Here is a 19,112-nt window from a genome sequence, read left to right as displayed (position 1 = left end):
AATCAGACTTGTAGTTACCAGAGGTGGGGGATGGGAGGAAGGGGAATTGTATGAGGTGGTCAAAAGGTACAACTTCCAAAAGATAAATAAGTAGTAGGGATGTAATATACAACATGATAAATATAATTAGCACTGCTGTATGTTATATATGAAAGTTAAGAGAGTAAATCCTAAGAGTTCTCATCACAAGAAAAGAAGATTTTTTTTTCTATTCCTTTAATTTTGTATCCATATGAGGTGATGGATGTTCACTAAACTTATTGTGATAATCATTGCTTGATGTATTTAACTCAAATCTCTATGCTACACACCTTAAACTTATACGTGCTGTATGTCAATTATATCTCAGTAAAACTGGAAGAAAAAATAAGCAAATTAAAATAGTTTTATTTTTCCCAATGAAATAGGCAACCTCTAGTTGCTTAATCCCATGCTGGAAGTAAATTCACTATTCTTTCTGGTTGTATGAGATTCAAAAAGCATCTATTTTACTATTCAAAGTATAAAACTACAACTAATATTTTAAACTAATGATTTGTGTATGTCATGCATTTCATCTTAATTGTTCTTATGAGATAATTTATCTATAGCCACAAAATTACAATTAGCTTCAGGAAAAAAATACATTTTAAAATAAAAGTCATTGGCTTATTATCTTCACAAATATACAATTAGCATCAATCCTCATTATTCACAGATTCTGGATTTATGAAGTCACCTACTTGTTAACATTTATATGTATCCAAAGTCAATACAATACTCTCAATGTTTTTGTGGTCATTTGCAGACATGCACAGAGCTGTGAAAAATGTGAGTTGCCCAACACATATGTTCCCAGCTAAGGATGAACAAAGCAACACTGCTTTCTTATTTTCTATCACCTACTGTAAACAAATGTCTTTTCTGTAGTCTATGTAGTGCCATGTTTTTCACATTTTTGTGCTTTTTGTTGGTGATTTTGCTGTTTAAAATGGCCCCCAAGCATGGTTGTGAAGTGCTGTCTAGTGTTCCTAGCACAAGAACACTGTGAAGTCCCTTACAGAGAAAATACTTGTGTTAGATAAGCTTCATTCAGGCAAGAGTTGCAGTGCTGTTGCCCTTAAGCTCAATGACAATTCATCAACAATATATATTAAATAACATGTCCAAACCAAATGCGCCTAAAACAAGGTTATGTGTTGAGCAGTTGGTGAAAATCTCATGACCAGAGGCTCACGGGACCCTAGGAGCAATGCTTCAGTATTCGCTAATTGAGTGTTCACAGTGACCTTATAGAACAGAACTACTGCAAATAGTGAGAATCAACTATACTTTCTATTTCCATGAACTGCACATTATTAAAGATCACATCTTCCTCTTCTCCAAATCCATATGTAAATCTATTTATTTAAAAGCAGCTCAAGCTCAGAGAGGATCCAAAGTGTGGAAAGAAATCTTTGAAGAAGTATATTAATTTACTAATGTATTAATAAGGCAATTATTTTGATTTTCTTTGACAAAACTATGGGTAAGTACCTCGTGTGTCATCTTCCTTAAATTTCAGTTTTGATAAGTTAGTATCTGATCTTCGTAGAACTATACCCAAGCCTGCTTCTAGTTCACTCAAAAGATTCTGAAGTTTGGGATCAAGGTTTCTGCTCCATTCCTGATCCTAAATAAAAACAGACAAGAGCATACAATGTTCAAAATCTTGCCAATCAAACTGGTTTCCTAAAACACTTTCAAAAGAACTGAGTCCAAATATATCTGTTTCACTCAAAGCCTGACACTACCTCCATCTCATAAGGGAGGGAAAAAAGTCCTTTCAACAGTTAAAACTTTATAAAGATCATTTACTACAGCAATTTAAGAGCTGACGTAGACTGCATTTTATATCTTTCTCCAATTTCTCTATTTTCCAATAAAGGCTACATTAAAAATTTTTTTAATTACAAAGAAAAAATATTTTAACTTAAAAACTAAAATACTAATGATATTACCAGTAAATAAAATAATAAATATTTACGTTTGTGTGTATGAAAGCATTTACCCAAATACTTAGGCTAAAAACAACAACCATACAAGCTACTTTAATTTACTCACCTTTAACAACATTGGCGCAAATACTTGCCGTACTGCTTGGTAAAGGGAGTTTATAGGTGATTCTAACATAGATGAAACAAGAATGTTTTTATGTAGATTCTGATCAGTAATTACTTCAGGTCGCAGTTTGAAAAACACCAGCACTTTATCTTTTGTGTCGGCAAAATCAATCTAAAGTGATAAACAAATGATTTTTAATGTTATTTTCATAAAGTTAATACTTGAAAATTTATATGTTTCCCTAAAATGTTATATTACTGTAATTTTACCCCTTGGAAAAACTATACTTTAGAAATAATTATAGTATATTACAACCAATTCTTAAAAAAACCTGGGTTTTAAAAATGTATCCCCGCTTATATGTGATTGTATCATAAAGCTACTTTGAAAAATGGTTTATAAACAAAAAGCACTATATGAATATTGTTAACATCCACTCCAGACAGATTCAGTAATACTACAGATCAAAGCTGTGTGCTCCAGGTACACACTGGTGAGTAGTATACTTCTTCACTCCAGAAACTCTATAACAAGGATGCTAATTACCCTCTTACATGAAACTAAGTTCAATATAAACTCAGAACTACCAAAACAAACTTAGGTTGTCCATCTCCTAAAATCATCTTTATGTGAACAAACATTTTTTCCTTAAAGTATTTGAGATCAAACTTTTTACTAAATTGTCATATAACTAGATTATCACCTCACACTGGTCAGAATGGTTATCATCAAAAAATCTACAAGCAGGGCTTCCCTGGTGGCGCAGTGGTTGAGAGTCCACCTGCTGATGCAGGGGACACGGGCTTGTGCCCCGGTCCAGGAAGATCCCACATGCCGCGGAGTGGCTAGACTGGTGAGCCATGGCCGCTGAGCCTGCGTGTCCGGAGCCTGTGCTCCGCAACGGGAGAGGCCACAACAGTAAGAGGCCCGCGTACAGCAAAAAAAAAAAAAAAAAAAAAAAAATCTACAAACAATAAATTCTAGAGAGGGTGTGGAGAAAAGAAAACCCTCTGGCACTGTTGGTGGGAATGTAAATTGATACAGCCACTAAGGAGAACAGTATGGAGGTTCCTTAAAAAACTAAAAATAGAACTACCATGTGACCCAGCAATCTCACTACTGGGCATATACCCTGAGAAAACCATAATTCAAAAGGACACATATACCCCAATGTTCACTGCAGCACTATTTACAATAGCCAGGACAAGGAAACAACCTAAATGTCCAACGACAGATGAATGGATAAAGAAGATATGGTACATATATACAATGGAATATTACTCAGCCATAAAAAGGAACGAAATTGGATCATTTGTAGAGATGTGGATGGACCTAGAGTCTGTCATACAGAGTGAAGTAAGCCAGAAAGAGAAAAACAAATATCGTATGTTAACACATATATGTGGAATCTAAAAAAGTGGTACAGACGAACCTATTTGCAGGGCAGAAAAAGAGACATAGACTTAGAGAACAGACATGTGGACACGGGGTGGAGGGGGAGGGTGGGACAAATCGGGAGATTAGGGTTGACATATACACTACCATGTGTAAAATAGCTAGTGGGAACATGCTATAAAGCACAGGAAGCTCAGATCGGTGCTCTTCGACACCTAGATGGGTGGGATGGAGGGGGTGCGGTGGTGGAAGGGAGGTCCAAGAGGGAGGGGATATAGGTATACATATAGCTGATTCACTTCCTTGCACAGCAGAAACTAACATAACATTGTAAAGTAACTATACTCCAATAAAAAAAAAGGGTGAGTGAGCTTTTGTGCTACTTTTCTTTTATCCTAATCATTGTATTTTTTTAGCCACTAGGAAGGAATTGGCATTTACTCAGTATTGCTGCTTTTCTCAAACTCTCATTTTCATGCATTAGAATTCTATTGCTAGCATGATCATTTTATTCCAATTACAAGCGAGAATAACAAGCTGCAGATAAGTAGATCTGAAAAATTCATTCCTTAGTAATTAAATAGACCATACCCTTAAACTTCCCTCCTCCCACCTATCTGAAGAAAGAATATTCAGAAAATACATTTTTTTTTTTTTTTTTTTGCGGTACACGGGCCTCTCACTGTTGTGGCCTCTCCCATTGCGGGGCACAGGCTCCGGACGCGCAGGCTCAGCGGCCATGGCTCACGGGCCCAGCCGCTCCGCAGCATATGGGATCTTCCCGGACCGGGGCACGAACCCGTGTCCCCTGCATCAGCAGGCGGACCCTCAACCACTGTGCCACCAGGGAAGCCCCAGAAAATACATCCTTTAACAACATACTTTGAAAACAGTATCTATAGTCACTGTCCAAGCCATCCTGGGGCATCCATCAGGACAATGAGCTTTGCCCTAGCCAAAGTCAGAGTTAAAGCAAAGGATAAGTTGGCTACAGCTGCTCATCATTCCCTGAGTAAAGAAAAACTGAGAATGAGCACTCCTAGCCACATCTCCTCCAAGTTTCCCCATCATTGGCAACTGCTATTTCCTCTTAACTGACTATAATTTGATAATTATTAAGGTGTAAAGTTGGTTCTTTTTTGAGGTTGCAAAATACCTCTATCACCTACTGGGATCAATCAGGGATCAGCATACCACAACTTTCTGCCTGTTTTGTACAAGCCACAAGCTAAAAATTATTTCCACACTTTCTGAAAAACCGAAAGAATAAAAATATTTCATGATATGAAATTCAAGTATCAGTGTCCATAAATAAAGTGGAATGCAGCTCATTCATTCACATATTGTCATGGCTGCTTTCTCATGGCAATGGCAGAGCTGGAGTTGTGACAGAGACCTTACGGCCTGCAAAGCCCAAAATATTTATTATCTGGCCCATTATAGAAAAAATTTGCCAACCTCTATTCTACAGCATAAACCGGATCATATCTCTCTCTTGCTTAAGATTACCAACGACTTCCTATTTCAACCTAAATGGTGTACAAGGTCCTAAATGATCAGCCCATACTGTAACTTTCACATTCTTTGGTTATTCATTAAACTTCAGCAATGACTCTGGATTTTTTTTCCAGCTCCTTAAAACCAAGATAAGACCCAGCTCAAGGCCTTGGTACTTATCATTTCTTTTCCTTAGAAAACTCTTCCTCTAAATCTGCCTACAAGTCATCATTTAAATCTCACTTCTAAGGTCACTAATTCAGACAGGTATTCTCTCCCTCTCTATTTTAATGCACTTCCCCTCCCCATGCCCATCACTACTTTAACATTACTCTATTTTTATTAACAGCACTTATCAATACCCAAAATTATGTTACATTATATACCTGTGTGCATGTGTTTAGCCCACTTTTGTCCATTTCAATGTTACTCCTTGGAGATAAACCCTGACATGTTCATAACTTTATCCCCAGCACCCAGGACAATGCCAGACCCATAGTAGGTACTCAGTAATTGCTAATTTCTTCAATCATGCTGATTCTTAGATATCTAAAGTACAACTTAAGATATAACAAAACATTTTCAAATATGACTAAAAATCTGTAGTGTGATGTATGACTAAAGATAAAATATACTGTTGGACTCTACTAGCTTAACTAAAAGTTATAGTTTCCATTTTCTTTTTTTGTTTGTTTTGGTTTGGTTTGGTTTGGTTTTTGGCCACATGGCTTGTGGGATCTTAATTTCCCATTACACTCTATCTAAACTTTCGGTGGCATTTACAACTGTGTGCCCTGATTTTATAACTTGTTGAGTATATGTCAATCTAGGCCACTGGAGTGAGGCTCTAGAAGACAGACACAGGGGGTCCTGTTCTGAATTATATTAACCTATTAGAGAAGTGGAGTAGTTAATGCTTAGGGTGTAACCTTTGTGCCTTACTTTCCTCAGCCACAAAATGGAAATAAAAAGTTTCTATCTTATAGTGTTGTTGTGACTATTAAATAAGCCAAAACACACAAAGTACTTAGAACAGTACCTGACAGAGAGTAAAGGGAAAATAAACGTTAGCTATGATTATCTATGCTTTTTACATCTTTGTAAACTCACCAAACCTAGCAAAATGCCTTGCATATATTGAGTTCAAAATACATCGATTGAATAGAATTGAGTGAAATCCAAGAACAAAAATTCATAATAGGGTGAATGATACAATCATCCTACAAAAAATGCATTCAGTGCTTGCTGTGTGTCAAATACTCTGTTAGACCTAGGGACACCCGTGAACACAAGAGGAAAAGGTTTAATATATGACTATCACTTGTTAATTTTCCTCCATTTACTGAGCAGGGGCTCAGTGTGAGGCAGGGGTAATGTGTGAGGCAATTTTTTTTCTATGTATTACTCTGAATGTGTGTGTGTGTGTGTGTATCTCCTGGTTGCAAATGCAACCATTTCTTAAACAATCTTGCCAGTGGAGGCAGCAGTAAATAATAATGAATAAATCAATACATCATATGTGGCACAACAAAAAGAATTTAAACTTTCTGCCTTATTATTTCTTAAAAGATTTGAATTCCTAACTATTCTTTCCCTAGAGTAAATTTAAACTCGTATATAATCCAAAAAAGATACACTAGGATTTGCCTCAAAGAACCTCAAAAGGGCGGAGAAAGAAAAAATGTTTAAATAAATAAGGTAAATATTTTATTTTTAGTTATGACCTATCTGTAGTATAAAACAAAACAAAACAAAAAAAAAGCTAGAAAGACTAGAATTGTTCTCTTCAGGTGCGTGGACTGGGAACCTCCTTTGGTCAGGTGGGATCCAAGCTTGGAAACTACAGGCTGAAGCACGAGGCCAGCGCAGCTCATCAAGCGGGGACAGCACTGGGCCCTCTAGGATGATCCAAACAGGAAGGCAGAAACGGACACGACATCCTTCTGGCTGAGCCCGGGGACGTAAAGGGAGGTCAGGGCAGGGGTGCAGGGAAGCATACCACATTGGAAAAGGAAATTCCGACGTCGGATCGCTGCACTCTGAGGAGCATCTGGTTCCCGTCGTCCAAGAAGTTGTTGATTTCAGGACTGTTGTACAGCAGCGGCTGGTCCCAGGATTCCGACACCAGTCCAAAGTAATTCTGAGTAGTAGTAAAGATGAAAAGCTTCCGAACGTCCCCGGTTCCGCCCGCCATGATTCTAGAGAAGGGGAAAGGGGAGGGAGGGCGGCAAAGAGGGAAGGAGGAAAAAAACAGTCGGGACAGAAGTAAAGAGAAGATGAGAACTTGGCCCAAATCCGGAGCTCGCCTGCGGGCCTTCGGAGCTCTGCGGTTGCCACGGGCAGTCGCTATGGCGACGGAGCACTACGGCGGCGTGCGGTGGGCGTTACCATCTCGGGCACGCGCACGCAAAGCTCTCGGAGAGGATCGATCATTTAGGAGCTCCTTAGCTGCTCGCCGCGGTCCTCGATTGCAAAGGATTCAGGCAAGTTTGTGTCAGGTCGCAAAATCTGCCTTTAATGCTTTCTACTGACTTCTTATAACGCATAATTAGAAGAGATACCTCTACTCTTAAGTGCAGCAGTATGACAAGGATTTAGGATGGCTGGGGTTCTAGTGCTCCCTCTTCCCCTTCCCTCGTTAGCAAACCACTCTGTCAACGTCAAGTTCCACATTTGTAAAATAGGGAAATACTATCTGGGTTATAATGAGGACTTTAAGAGATTACTACTTAAGCACCGCTTTTTAAAAAGGCTAATAAAGAATAGGAGTTCAATACAACGTTAATTTACTTTCTCCATCTTACTCTGCTCGTTTCTGTGTTAATTTCCCACCATTATTTTAATTTTGTTATCCTATTATTTCAGAAAAATGTTATTATTTCACCAATTTTTCATCACAATCGTTATCAGAACACACAGCCATATTGTAAACTAACCAAAACAGGCAGTGATACTTGTTAATTTGTTTTATAACAAGCATAACCAAATGCTGAAGAAATACAGACGTGAAATCAGCCTTCATCATTTTCTACCCCATGGCATCACTACAAACTACTAAATTGCTGGTCATTTATCCCAATATTCATCAAAGACTCTCCGAATTCAATAATTATCTTCTAAAAATATTTACCGCATGCTGCTATATGCCAAGTAGTGAACTAGGCCCTGGAGACCATAGTCTCTGCCCTCATAATCAGTCATCATCTCAGCCCTGATTTGAGCCATTATCCTACGGAAAATAAACACATACCAATTTTTTTATTTGCACTCAGTAATCACTACTATATTCTTTTAGAATTAGAAAGAAGGTCTTTTTATCTGCTGAGCATCTTGATTAAGTTTGAGGAATGGAAACTAAAGAAAGCTGAAGTGCTTTAAATTATAAAGGGAAATGAATTCAAATTCTTACAAAATAATCCAAAAGATGGGAAGGGAGTCAGTGAGGTAGAATGCTGGCAGCTGGATGGGAAAAAATCCAAATAGCAACCCAGGGTGACTGGATAGCAAAGGATTTTGAAAGCAAAAATGGCTAATATGGATACAGAGATTCTTGCTCTGCAATGGGCATTATGATCCTTACCAGGGCCTTAAGGAAAGTCTCCATTACTCACAAATGCTTAGTCTGGGTGAGTTATTTTGGTGGAGATGTGTGAAATGGCTGAATTAAGCATCCATGGCAATGTGAATAAAAGTGAATAAAAAGGCAACACATGTAGGGAGATGAGTCTAGAAAGCAGCTGAAATCATGAGAATCTCATCCTCCCAGGAATTTTTAGAAATCTTGGATGGGCTTTGGACTTCCACAAGATATGAAATTTGAGTGTTTTAATCAATTTTAACCCAGATGTCAAAAAACATTTTAAGCTAGATGTCCAGTTGACATGTAAACCCCATGTGGGTAGGGATTTTGTGTATCTTGTTCACTGCTGTATACCCAGACTTAGGCCTAGAGTGGAAAACAAGACAGATAAAGTCCCTGTGCTCATGAAGCTTCAATAAAGAAGAAAGAATCTCAGAGATGGTAAGTTATAGAATGAAGATTCATACCCAAATCCAATTCTCAATCAATCTCTAGACACTATTTCACAGTGGTAGGCAGCAGGCTAGTCACTAACATCATATCTCCCCTTTCACAGCTAAGAAGTGTTTACCATCCAGGTGTGGACGTTAACTAATTCTCACCAATGAAATGTGAGCAGAAGTAGTGTGTGCCACTTCCAAGGCAAGATTTTAAAGAAGTAAGTATACTTTTACCCTTTGCCAGCTGGATTCAGCTAACAAAGCATCAAGAGATGGCAGAACCATGAAAGAGTCTGAACCAGGGCTTCTGAATCACAGTGTGGCATAAAGCCAGCAATTGTTAAGCAAGAAATAACTTTTATTGGGCTTCCCTGGTGGCGCAGTGGTTGAGAGTCCACCTGCCGATGCAGGGGACATGGGTTTGTGCCCCAGTCCGGGAAGATCCCACATGCCACGGAGCGGCTAGGCCCGTGAGCCGTGGCCGCTGAGCCTCTGCGTCCAGAGCCTGTGCTCCGCAACAGGAGAGGCCACAACAGTGAGAGGCCCACGAAACCTTTATTGTGTTTGAACCATTTTATATTATACATGTGTGGGTCTATTTTTTAATAGCAATTTAGGCTAACTAAATTGCAATTTACTCACTAACCAATGAGTAACTGATATCAGCAGTAGGGTGCTGTTTAAAAAAAATTAATGTGGAGCATTTGTTTAAAAGTTGGTTAGCAGGTGGCATACAAACAGATAATGTGAGCCAGGGCACAAAACCTTTCTGAACCAAGGATTCCTAACTTTTTTCGATATTTACATGTATCAAACCTCTTGGTGTCAGGACTTATTTATACTTTAAAAAAGTATTGAAGCTTCCAGAAAATTTTTGTTTCTGTGCATTATTTCTGTCAACATTTACTATAATAGTCATTCAATGTGAGACAAATTTTAAAATATTCATTTATTCATCAATTTAAAAATAATAAGCCCATGACTTGTTAACATAAATAATGTATTTTATGAAAATAATTATAATTCCCAAAACAAAATTAATTTGGTCAGAAGAGTGGTATTGTTTTACATTTCTGCAAATCTCTTTAATATATTCCTTAGTGGGAGATCCTCTATCTACTTCTGCATTCCATCTCTTGCAATATGTTGTTTTGGTTGAAGTATATGGAGAAAACACAGATAATGTAGTTGGAAAGCAGAAAGAACTTTATAATCTTTTCAGATAACTGTGAGTATTCTTCTTTGTTACTAAACCAAAACTCCACAAATGGTAGTTTCTTAAAGGACAGTTACAGTTTGGAATCTGGAACCATATCAATCAACATTTCATACTCAACTACATTAAAATCCATTGGTCACTTGCACTCTGAATGTATATTTTACCCATGCATAATTTTGTAACATCATGCATTGATCATTTGGAAAATATTTGAGCTATGCAAATCTTCTAAATGTTGATACCTTTTACTGTGCAATATTTAAAAATCACATTCATTAATAAACCACTGATATCATAAGAAAAAGTCTTTATGTATGGAGAGGTTGTCAAACTTACAGTAGAGAGTTTAAGTTTTCCAAAATTCTAATTTTTGCATGAAAGCCTGAATTTCATCATTGTCAACAAATACTGTCAGTTTTTTCCTTGAAATGATAGGCTTATTTCATTCATTTTTGAGGAAAAAAAAGTCTGCCAAATATCCAAATCTTAATAATCATAGTTTGTCATTCTTTCAAGTAAAAATTGCCTTCAGTGATAAAAGCTGCTAGTTTTGATCACAATTCGAACAGTCACACAAGTTCTTTTTTTTAAGGCAAACTGTACTTCATTATGCAGCAGAAGTGCTTTATGGTGTTTCATCAGTCGGAATATTAAAATGACTTGTACTCAAGTTTTGAGATCTGATAAAATTATTTACTCTATCATTGAGGACATTCGTAAGTGAAACTGGAATCTTTTCCTGTGAGTACATGGAAGTGAAGAATGGATGACTACTAAAACATTTTGGTGCCTTGATTTGTGCCAAGGTGTCAGCAGTTTAGCCACTATATTCGTTTTCCATTGCTGCATCACAAATTGCTACAAACTTAGTGGTCTAAAACACTACCCATTTATTAGCTTGAAGTCCTGTCCATTAGTAGTCTGGGAACTGCATCTCTGGTCCTCTGCTAAGGGTATTACAAGGCTTAGTTCAACATGTTGGCCAGGCTGAGTTCTCATCTGGAGTTTAGGGTCCTCTTCCAAGTTCATATAGCTGAGACAGAACTAGATTCCTTGAAGTTGCAAGACCTAGGTCCCCATTTCTTTGCTGGCTATAAGCTGGAGGCACCTTCAGCAACTAGAGGCCACTGCATTCTTTACCTGCATCTTCAAAGCCAACAATGGAGAACTTTCTTACACATCAAATCTCTCCTGTGCTTCAAATCTCTTATAACCCAAAGGGCCCCATTCCTTTTAAGGTTTTACCCAATTAGATCAAGCCCAATGAATAATCTCCTTTATTAACTCAAAGTTAACTGAGTAGTAAACTAAAGCATGGAAGTGGTAGCCCACTATATTCACAGGATTTGCCCACATTCAAGATGAGAAGGTTATACAAGGTGTGCCCACCAGAGAGTGAAACCTCGGGGCTGTTTTAGAATTCTGCCCACCATTACTTTTACACCATCAAATGTCAAGCACAGTGAAAGAGGCACAAAATGTCTTACTATTGTGGAAATAGTTTGACCTCACAGACCCCTAAAAATAACTCAAGTTTTCCCAGGTTACCACCGTTCTAGATGATCTCTTAAGTTATCTGTATCTATTTTATGAAAGTGAATAGAGGAAAAAAAACGTTTTCTGTTTTATCCATTATGTTTGACAAATATTGGGCAAATTATATTAAAAACATAATGATGGTTAAAAAATATTGCCCCACTTATTAAATACACTCTTTATACTCTTATTCAATTGGAAGAAAAAATACCATAAGATTGTTATAATATCATTTTTCATATTAAATAATAGTCATCTTGGGCTTCCCTGGTGGCACAGTGGTTGAGAATCTGCCTGCTAATGCAGGGGACACGGGTTCGAGCCCTGGTCTGGGAAGATCCCACATGCCGCGGAGCAACTAGGCCCGTGAGCCACAACTACTGAGCCTGCGCGTCTGGAGCCTGTGCTCCGCAACAAGAGAGACCACAATAGTGAAGAGGCCCGCGCACCACTATGAAGAGAGGCCCCCACTTGCCGCAACTAGAGAAAGCCCTCGCACAGAAACGAAGACCCAACACAGCCAAAAATAAATAAAAATAAATAAATAAATAAAAGATTACAAAATTAAAAAAAAAAGAATAGTCATCTAATTACTATCCTTAGACACTGTTGGGGGAGCTATACATGAAAGAATGTAATTTCAGAACCTCTTCTTCACACTTAGAGAAGCTGAAACTTACTCTAGGGCATAGTATTTACAGATTTCAATCACCAGTACAATGAAATATATATTCTAATATGACATTTAATGTTCAACTCAAATACTTAAATATGTTTACCTCTATACATTTTTATGTGTACCTGTGGAATAATAGTCTATTTCTCCAAATTCTGCTCCTAAGTCAGAAAATAGCCATTAACCATTACACCTGACTCTAATAGGGACCCAATACTTCCTGTAGTCAATTGTACTGAAAATATAAGGGGAGAGGAAGGAGCCATGTAAATAAAGGAGTTAGTGTTTATCAGTTCATACATATAAATGAAGATGATTCTTGCATTTGCACTTCTGTCTACTTCCATTCCCCAGACTAATCCTGGACATGGTTGAGGAGGTGGGGGAATGGGCCAGAAATGTGGTAATGTGGGGATGATTTTCCCCAATCTCCACTAACAAAGAGAATCAGAAACAGACATTGGTGGAGAACAAAATCAAAGTGTGGAGCTCCTTGCAGACAATACTCTTGGGTTTCACTATAAGAAAATACAGACACTATGATTAAATAAATATTTTGAGTCTTCTATCAGATGTTAAATACTATTTATTTGAATGCTAGTGCTTCATTATATATTAAAAATTAAATATCAAAGTTAATTGTAAACTTTTTGGTAAAAACTGTTTCTACTTCTTGAGCTTTGTTTTAAATTACCTTATATAGGAGTTCCCTTGAATAGTCACAATTGTTTTAGTTGAAAATATGTCTTATTGGTATTGAGTGAAAAGAAACCTTGTGGCTCTTAAAGTTTATGCACATCAATTCCATTTACATTTTGTTGGCCAACCAAGCCACATAGTAACATCTAATTGCAAGCAGGCAGGAAAGTGCTATTGTACCTTGTGCACAGAAAGAAAGAAAGCTATAAAATATCTGAGAACAGTTCTAATGACTACCTTCTAACATATTTCAAGTTAAGGAAAAAAATGTTGCTTGGACTAAGCAAGATAAACTGTGCGCTTTCTTTTTCCTCTGCCATAGTAACCAATAATGTTCTAGATAGTGACATTTGATAGATATGTCAAATCTAGATAGATTTGTTCTAATGACAAAGAACAGGGTCCCCAGCTGACCCTTGACCAACATGTAGTGTGAGCAACAAACAAATTTTGTTGTCTTAAACAACTGAACAATTGACTTCTTTGTTTCTCTGCCCTAATCTAGCCCATCCAGACTGCTACAGATAAGATGTGTACTCACCCACCCCACTGTCTCACACCCTGACCATTTCACTAATTTACGTAGCCTACTTGCCCCTGTAGGCATGTGAGTTTGTAAAGCTGTTTTACAGTATGTTGTCTTAATAAAGTCTGTTGCACCTATAACTAGTTACATGATAATCATTTGTCTAATAAATATAGCGCTTTTAATTTTGCCTTTCAGTGTAATGAAGTATGCTAGTGAACCTACTGTTTTAAGGTTCTCAGTATAAAAAAACTTTCAAAACGTATTACTATAATAGGTAATCTTTTCCTCTATAATTGTTGTAGGAAGGAGGACCCCTTCCAGGGCCCAAGAGTGTCTAACACTCGGAAATGAATTGTCCAAGGAGACACATGTACTGACAAAGCAAAAGACTTTATTGGGAAGGGGCACCCAGGTGGAGAGCAGTAGGGTAAGGGAACCCAGGAGAGCTGCTCTGCCACGTGGCTTGCAGTCTCAGGTTTTATGGTAATGGGTTTTGCTTTCCAGGTTGTCTTTGGCCAGTCATCTTGCTTGTTGCCCATACTTGGACTGAATCAGGGTCTATCCTGGTGGTGTGCAGATCTCTCAGGCAAGATAGATTCCAGTGTGAAGGTTTCTAGGAATTTGACAGGATGTTTGGGTTGGCATCTCCTCCCTCCTCCTTTTGTGCCTCCTGAATTCTCCTGGTTAGTTTTTGGTGGCAGCACTGCATTCTTTATTGGAACCTCCTGTTATGAGACAATTCAGGCAAGTTATTCTTTTAGATGCTTTTTTTTTTTTTTTTAGATGCTTTGATGATGTTTTCTTTACCGTGTGCATGATCTAGCTTAAAAGAAAACAGTCTTCCTTAGATTTGCAACTAAATACCCTTTAATATTGTTTTAAAAAATGCATAACACTAATGTAAAGTGCTGAAGAGAAAGCTTTATACCATGGTAACTATTTTTTATTAGAATTTTTTAATTGGAGTATAATTGCTTTCCAATGTTGTGTTAGTTTCTGCTGTACAATGAAGTGAATCAGCTATATGTATACGTATATGCCCTCTGTCTTGGACCTCCCTCCCACCCCCCCATCCCGCCCATCCAAGTCATCACAGAGCACCGAGCTGAGATCCTAATGGGAACAGTAGGTTCCCATTAGCTATCTATTTGGTACTATATTTATGTCAACCCTAATCTCCCAGTTTATCCCGCCGTCCACATCCCCCTCTGTGTCCACCCATCCATTCTCTATGTCTGCATCTCTATCCCTGCCCTGCAAATATGTTCATCTGTACCATTTTTCTAGATTCCATATATGTGCATTAGCGTACAGTATTTGTTTTTCTCTTTCTGACTTACTTCACTCTGTATGACAGACTCTAGGTCCATCCACCTCACTACAAATAACTCAATTTCATTTCTTTTTATGGCTGAGTAATATTCCATTGCATATATGTATGACTTCTTCTTTATCCATTCTTCTGTCAGTGGACATTTAGGTTGCTTCCCTATCCTGGCTATTGTAAATAGTGTTGCAATAAACATTGGGGTACATGTGTCTTTTTGAATTATGGTTTTCTCAGGGTATATGCCCAGTAGTGGGATTGCTGGGTCAGATGGTAGTTCTATTTTTAGTTTTTTAATGAATCTCCATACTGTTCTCCATAGTGGCTGTATCAATTTACATTCCCACCAACAGTGCAAGAAGGTTCCATATGCTCCACACCCTCTCTGCCATTTATTGTTTGTAGATTTTTTATGTTGGCCATTCTGACTGGGGTGAGGTGATACTCCATTGTAGTTTTGATTTGCATTTCTCTAGCAATTAGTAATGTTGAGCATCTTCTCCTGTGCCTCTTGGCCATCTGTATGTCTTATTTGGAAAACTGTCTATTTAGGCCTTTGGCCAATTTTTCAATTGAGCTGTTTTTGTTTTTGTTTTTTGTTTTTGTTGTTGTTTTTCATATTGAGCTGCCTGAGCTGTTTCTGTATTTTGGAAATTAATCCTTTGTCAGTTGCTTCGTTTGCAAATATTTTCTCCCATTCTGAGGGTTGTCTTTTTGTCTTTTTTACAGTTTCCTATGCTGTGCAGAAGCTTTTAAGTTTAATTAAGTCCCATTTGTTTATTTTTGTTTTTATTTCCATTTCTCTAGGAGGTGGGTCAAAAAAGATCTTGCTGCAATTTATGTCAAAGAGTGTTTTTCCCACGTTTTCCTCTAAGAATTTTATAGTTTACAGTCTTACACTTAGGTCTTTAATCCATTTTGAGTTTATTTTTGTGTATAGTGTTAGGGAGTGTTCTAATTTCATTCTTTTACATGTAGCTGTCCAGTTTTCCCAGCACCACTTACTGAAGCAACTATCTTTTCCCCATTATATATTCTTGACTCCTTTGTCATAGACTTGTCCTCTAATCTCTGTCATAGATTAGGTGACCATAGGTGCGTGGGTTTATCTCAGGGCTTTCTATCCTGTACCACTGATCTATATTTGTGCCAGTACCATACTGTCTTGAATAGTTTAGCTTTGTCGTATAGTCCAAAGTCAAGGAGCTTGATTCCTCCAGCTCTGTTTTCCTTTCTCGGGATTGTGTTTCCATCCAAATTGTAAAATTTTTTGTTCTAATTCTGTGAAAAATGCCATTGGTAATTTGATAGGGATTGCTTTGAGCTGTGTAGTCTTTTTCACAATATTGATTCTTCCAATCCAAGAAAATGGTATATCTCTCCATCTGATTGTGTCATCTTTGATTTCTTTCATCAGTGTCTTATAGTTTACTGACTATAGGTCTTTTACCTCCGTAGGTAGGTTTATTCCTAGGTATTTTATTCTTTTTGTTGCAAAGGTAAATGGGATTTTTCCTTAATTTCTCTTTCTGATTTTTTGTTGTTAGTGTATAGGAATGCAAGAGATTTCTGTGCATTAATTTTGTATCTTGCAACTTTACGAAATTCGTTGATTAGCTCTAGTAGTTTTCTGGTGGCATTTTTAGGATTTTCTATGTGTAGTATCATATCATCTGCAAACAGTGAGAGTTTCACTTCTTCTTTTCCAATTTGGATTCCTTTTATTTCTTTTCCTTCTCTGATTGCAATGGCTAGGATTTCTAAAACTATGTTGAATAATAGTGGTAAGGGTGGACATCCTTGTCTTATTCCTGATATTAGAGGAAATGCTTTCAGTTTTTCACCATTGAGAATCATGTTTGCAGTGGGTTTGTCATATATGGCCTTTATTATGTTGAGGTAGGTTCCCTCTACGCCCACTTTCTGGGGAGTTTTTATCATAAATGGGTATTGAATTTTGTCAAAAGCTTTTCTGCATCTATTGAGATGATCATATGGCTTTTATTCTTTAATTTGTTAATATGGTTTATCACATAGATTGATTTGCATATATTGAAGAATCCTTGCATCCATGGTATAAATCCCACCTGATCAGGGTGTATGATCATTTTAATGTGTTGTTGGATTCAGTTTGCTAGTGTTTTGTTCAGGATTTTTGAGTCTATGTTCATCAGTGATATTGGCCTGTCATTTTCATTCTTGTGATATCTTTGTCTGGTTTGGTATCAGGGTGATGGTAGCCTCGTAGAATGAGCTTTAGGCGTGTTCATTCCTTTGCAATTTCTTGGAAGAGTTTCGGAAAGGTAGGTATTAGCTGTTCTCTAAATGTTTGATAGAATTCACCTGTGAAGCCATCTGGTCCTGGACTTCTGTTCGTTGGGAGTTTTTAAATCACAGTTTCAATTTCATTACTTGTGATTGGTCTGTTCATATTTCTTCCTGGTTCAGTCTTGGAAGGTTGTACCTTTCTAAGAATTTGTCCATTACTTCCAGGTTGTCTATTTTATTGGCATATAGCTGCTTATAGTAGTGTCTTATGATCCTTTATATTTCTGTGGTGTCAGTTGTAATTTCTCCTTTTTCATTTCTAATTTTATTGATTTTAATCCTCTCCCTTTTCTTCCTGATGAGCCTGACCAAAGGTTTATCAATTTTGTTTATCTTCTCAAAGAACCAATTTTTAGTTTTATTGATCTTTGCTATTGTTTTCTTTTTCTATTTCATTTTTTTCTGCTCTGATCTTTATGATTTCTTTCCTTCTACTAACTTTGGGGGGTTTTTTGTTCTTCTTTCTCTAGTTGCTTTAGGTGTAAAGTTTGATTGTTTATTTGAGATTTTTCTTGTTTCTTGAGGTGAGACTGAATTGCTATAAACTTCCCTCTTAGAACTGTTTTGCTGCCTCCATAGGTTTGGGTTGTTGTGTTTTCATCGTCATTTGTTTCTATGTATTTTTTTATTTCCTCTTTGATTTCTTCAGTGATCTCTGTTATTTAATAGTGAATTATTTAGCCTCTATGTGTCTGTGTTTTTTACAGGTTTTTTCCTGTAATTGATTTCTAATCTCATAGCACTGTGGTCAGAAAAGGTGCTTGACATGATTTCAATTTTCTTAAGTTTACCAAGGTTTGATTTGTGACCCGAGATGTGCTCTATCCTGGAGAATGACCCATGAGCACTTGAGAAGAAAGTGTATTCTGCCGCTTTGGGGTGGAATGTCCTATAAATATCAATTAAGTCTATCTGGTCTATTTTGTCATTTAAAGCTTGTGTTTCCTTATTTATTTTCTGTCTGGATGTCTGCCCATTGGTGTAAGTGGGGTGTTAAAGTTACCAACTATTATTTTGTTACCATCAATTTCCCCTTTTATGGCTGTTAGCATTTGCCTTATGTATTGAGGTGCTCATATGTTGGATGCATAAATATTTATAATTGATGTATCTCCTTCTTTGATTGATCCCTTGATCATTATGTAGTGTCTGTCCTTCCTTGTCTCTTGTAGTAGTCTTTATTTTAAAGTCTAGTATATCTGATATGAGTATTGCTACTCCAGCTTTTTTTTGATTTACATTTGCATGTAATATCTTTTTCCATCCATTCACTTTCAGTCTGTATATGTCCCTAGGTCTGAAGTGGGCCTCTTGTAGACAGCATATACACAGGTCCTATTTTTGTGTGCATTCTAATGGACACAAAATCCATTTACATTCAAGGTAATTATGGATATGTATATTCCTATTACCATTTTCTTAATTGTTTTAGGATTGTTTTTATGGGTCTTTTTCTTTCCTTGTATTTCCTGCTTAGATAAGTTCCTTTAGTATTTGTTGTAAAGCTGGTTTGGTGGTGCTGAATTCTCTTAGCTTTTGCTAGTCTGTAAAGCTTTTGATTTCTCTGTCAAATCTGTATGAGACCCTTGCTGGGTAATCTTGGTTGTAGGTTTTCTACTTTCATCACTTTAAAGATATCCTGCCACCCTCTTCTGGCCTGCAGAGTTTCTACTGAAACATCAGCTGATAAACTTATGCAGATTCCCTTGTATGTTATTCTTTGCTTTTCCCTTTCTGCTCTTAATATTTTTTCTTTGAATTTAATTTTTGTTAGTTTGATTAATATGTGTCTTGACATGTTTCT

The 19,112-nt window shown here is 37.2% G+C and overlaps 2 protein-coding genes across 2 annotated transcripts in view; one reads left to right on the top strand and one right to left on the bottom strand.

Moving 5' to 3' along the window:
- DYNC2H1 (dynein cytoplasmic 2 heavy chain 1) overlaps positions 1-8,229 on the bottom strand; it is a 364,877-nt gene extending 356,648 nt beyond the window's left edge. The window contains exons 1-3 of the mRNA XM_022560560.2: positions 6,974-8,229; positions 2,083-2,253; positions 1,516-1,651 (exon numbers count right to left, since the gene is read on the bottom strand). Coding sequence (XP_022416268.1) covers positions 1,516-1,651; positions 2,083-2,253; positions 6,974-7,168 — 502 coding nt within the window. The 5' untranslated portion in view covers positions 7,169-8,229. The remainder of the gene's footprint in view (positions 1-1,515; positions 1,652-2,082; positions 2,254-6,973) is intronic.
- An 837-nt stretch (positions 8,230-9,066) lies between these two features.
- The window catches only part of DCUN1D5 (defective in cullin neddylation 1 domain containing 5), a 50,070-nt gene continuing 40,024 nt past the window's right edge, over positions 9,067-19,112 (top strand). Inside the window, exon 1 of the mRNA XM_030760054.2 lies at positions 9,067-9,212. The gene's annotated coding sequence lies outside the window, so the exon portion shown is untranslated. The remainder of the gene's footprint in view (positions 9,213-19,112) is intronic.

Source organism: Delphinapterus leucas, chromosome 7, assembly GCF_059928025.1.
Source record: "Delphinapterus leucas isolate spDelLeu-1000000601 "Yukka" chromosome 7, BTC_Dleu_Yukka2, whole genome shotgun sequence".
Classification (NCBI taxonomy): domain Eukaryota; kingdom Metazoa; phylum Chordata; class Mammalia; order Artiodactyla; family Monodontidae; genus Delphinapterus; species Delphinapterus leucas.
The sequence above is the reverse complement of the archived record's forward strand: the minus strand, read 5'-3'. Positions and strand labels throughout refer to the sequence as shown.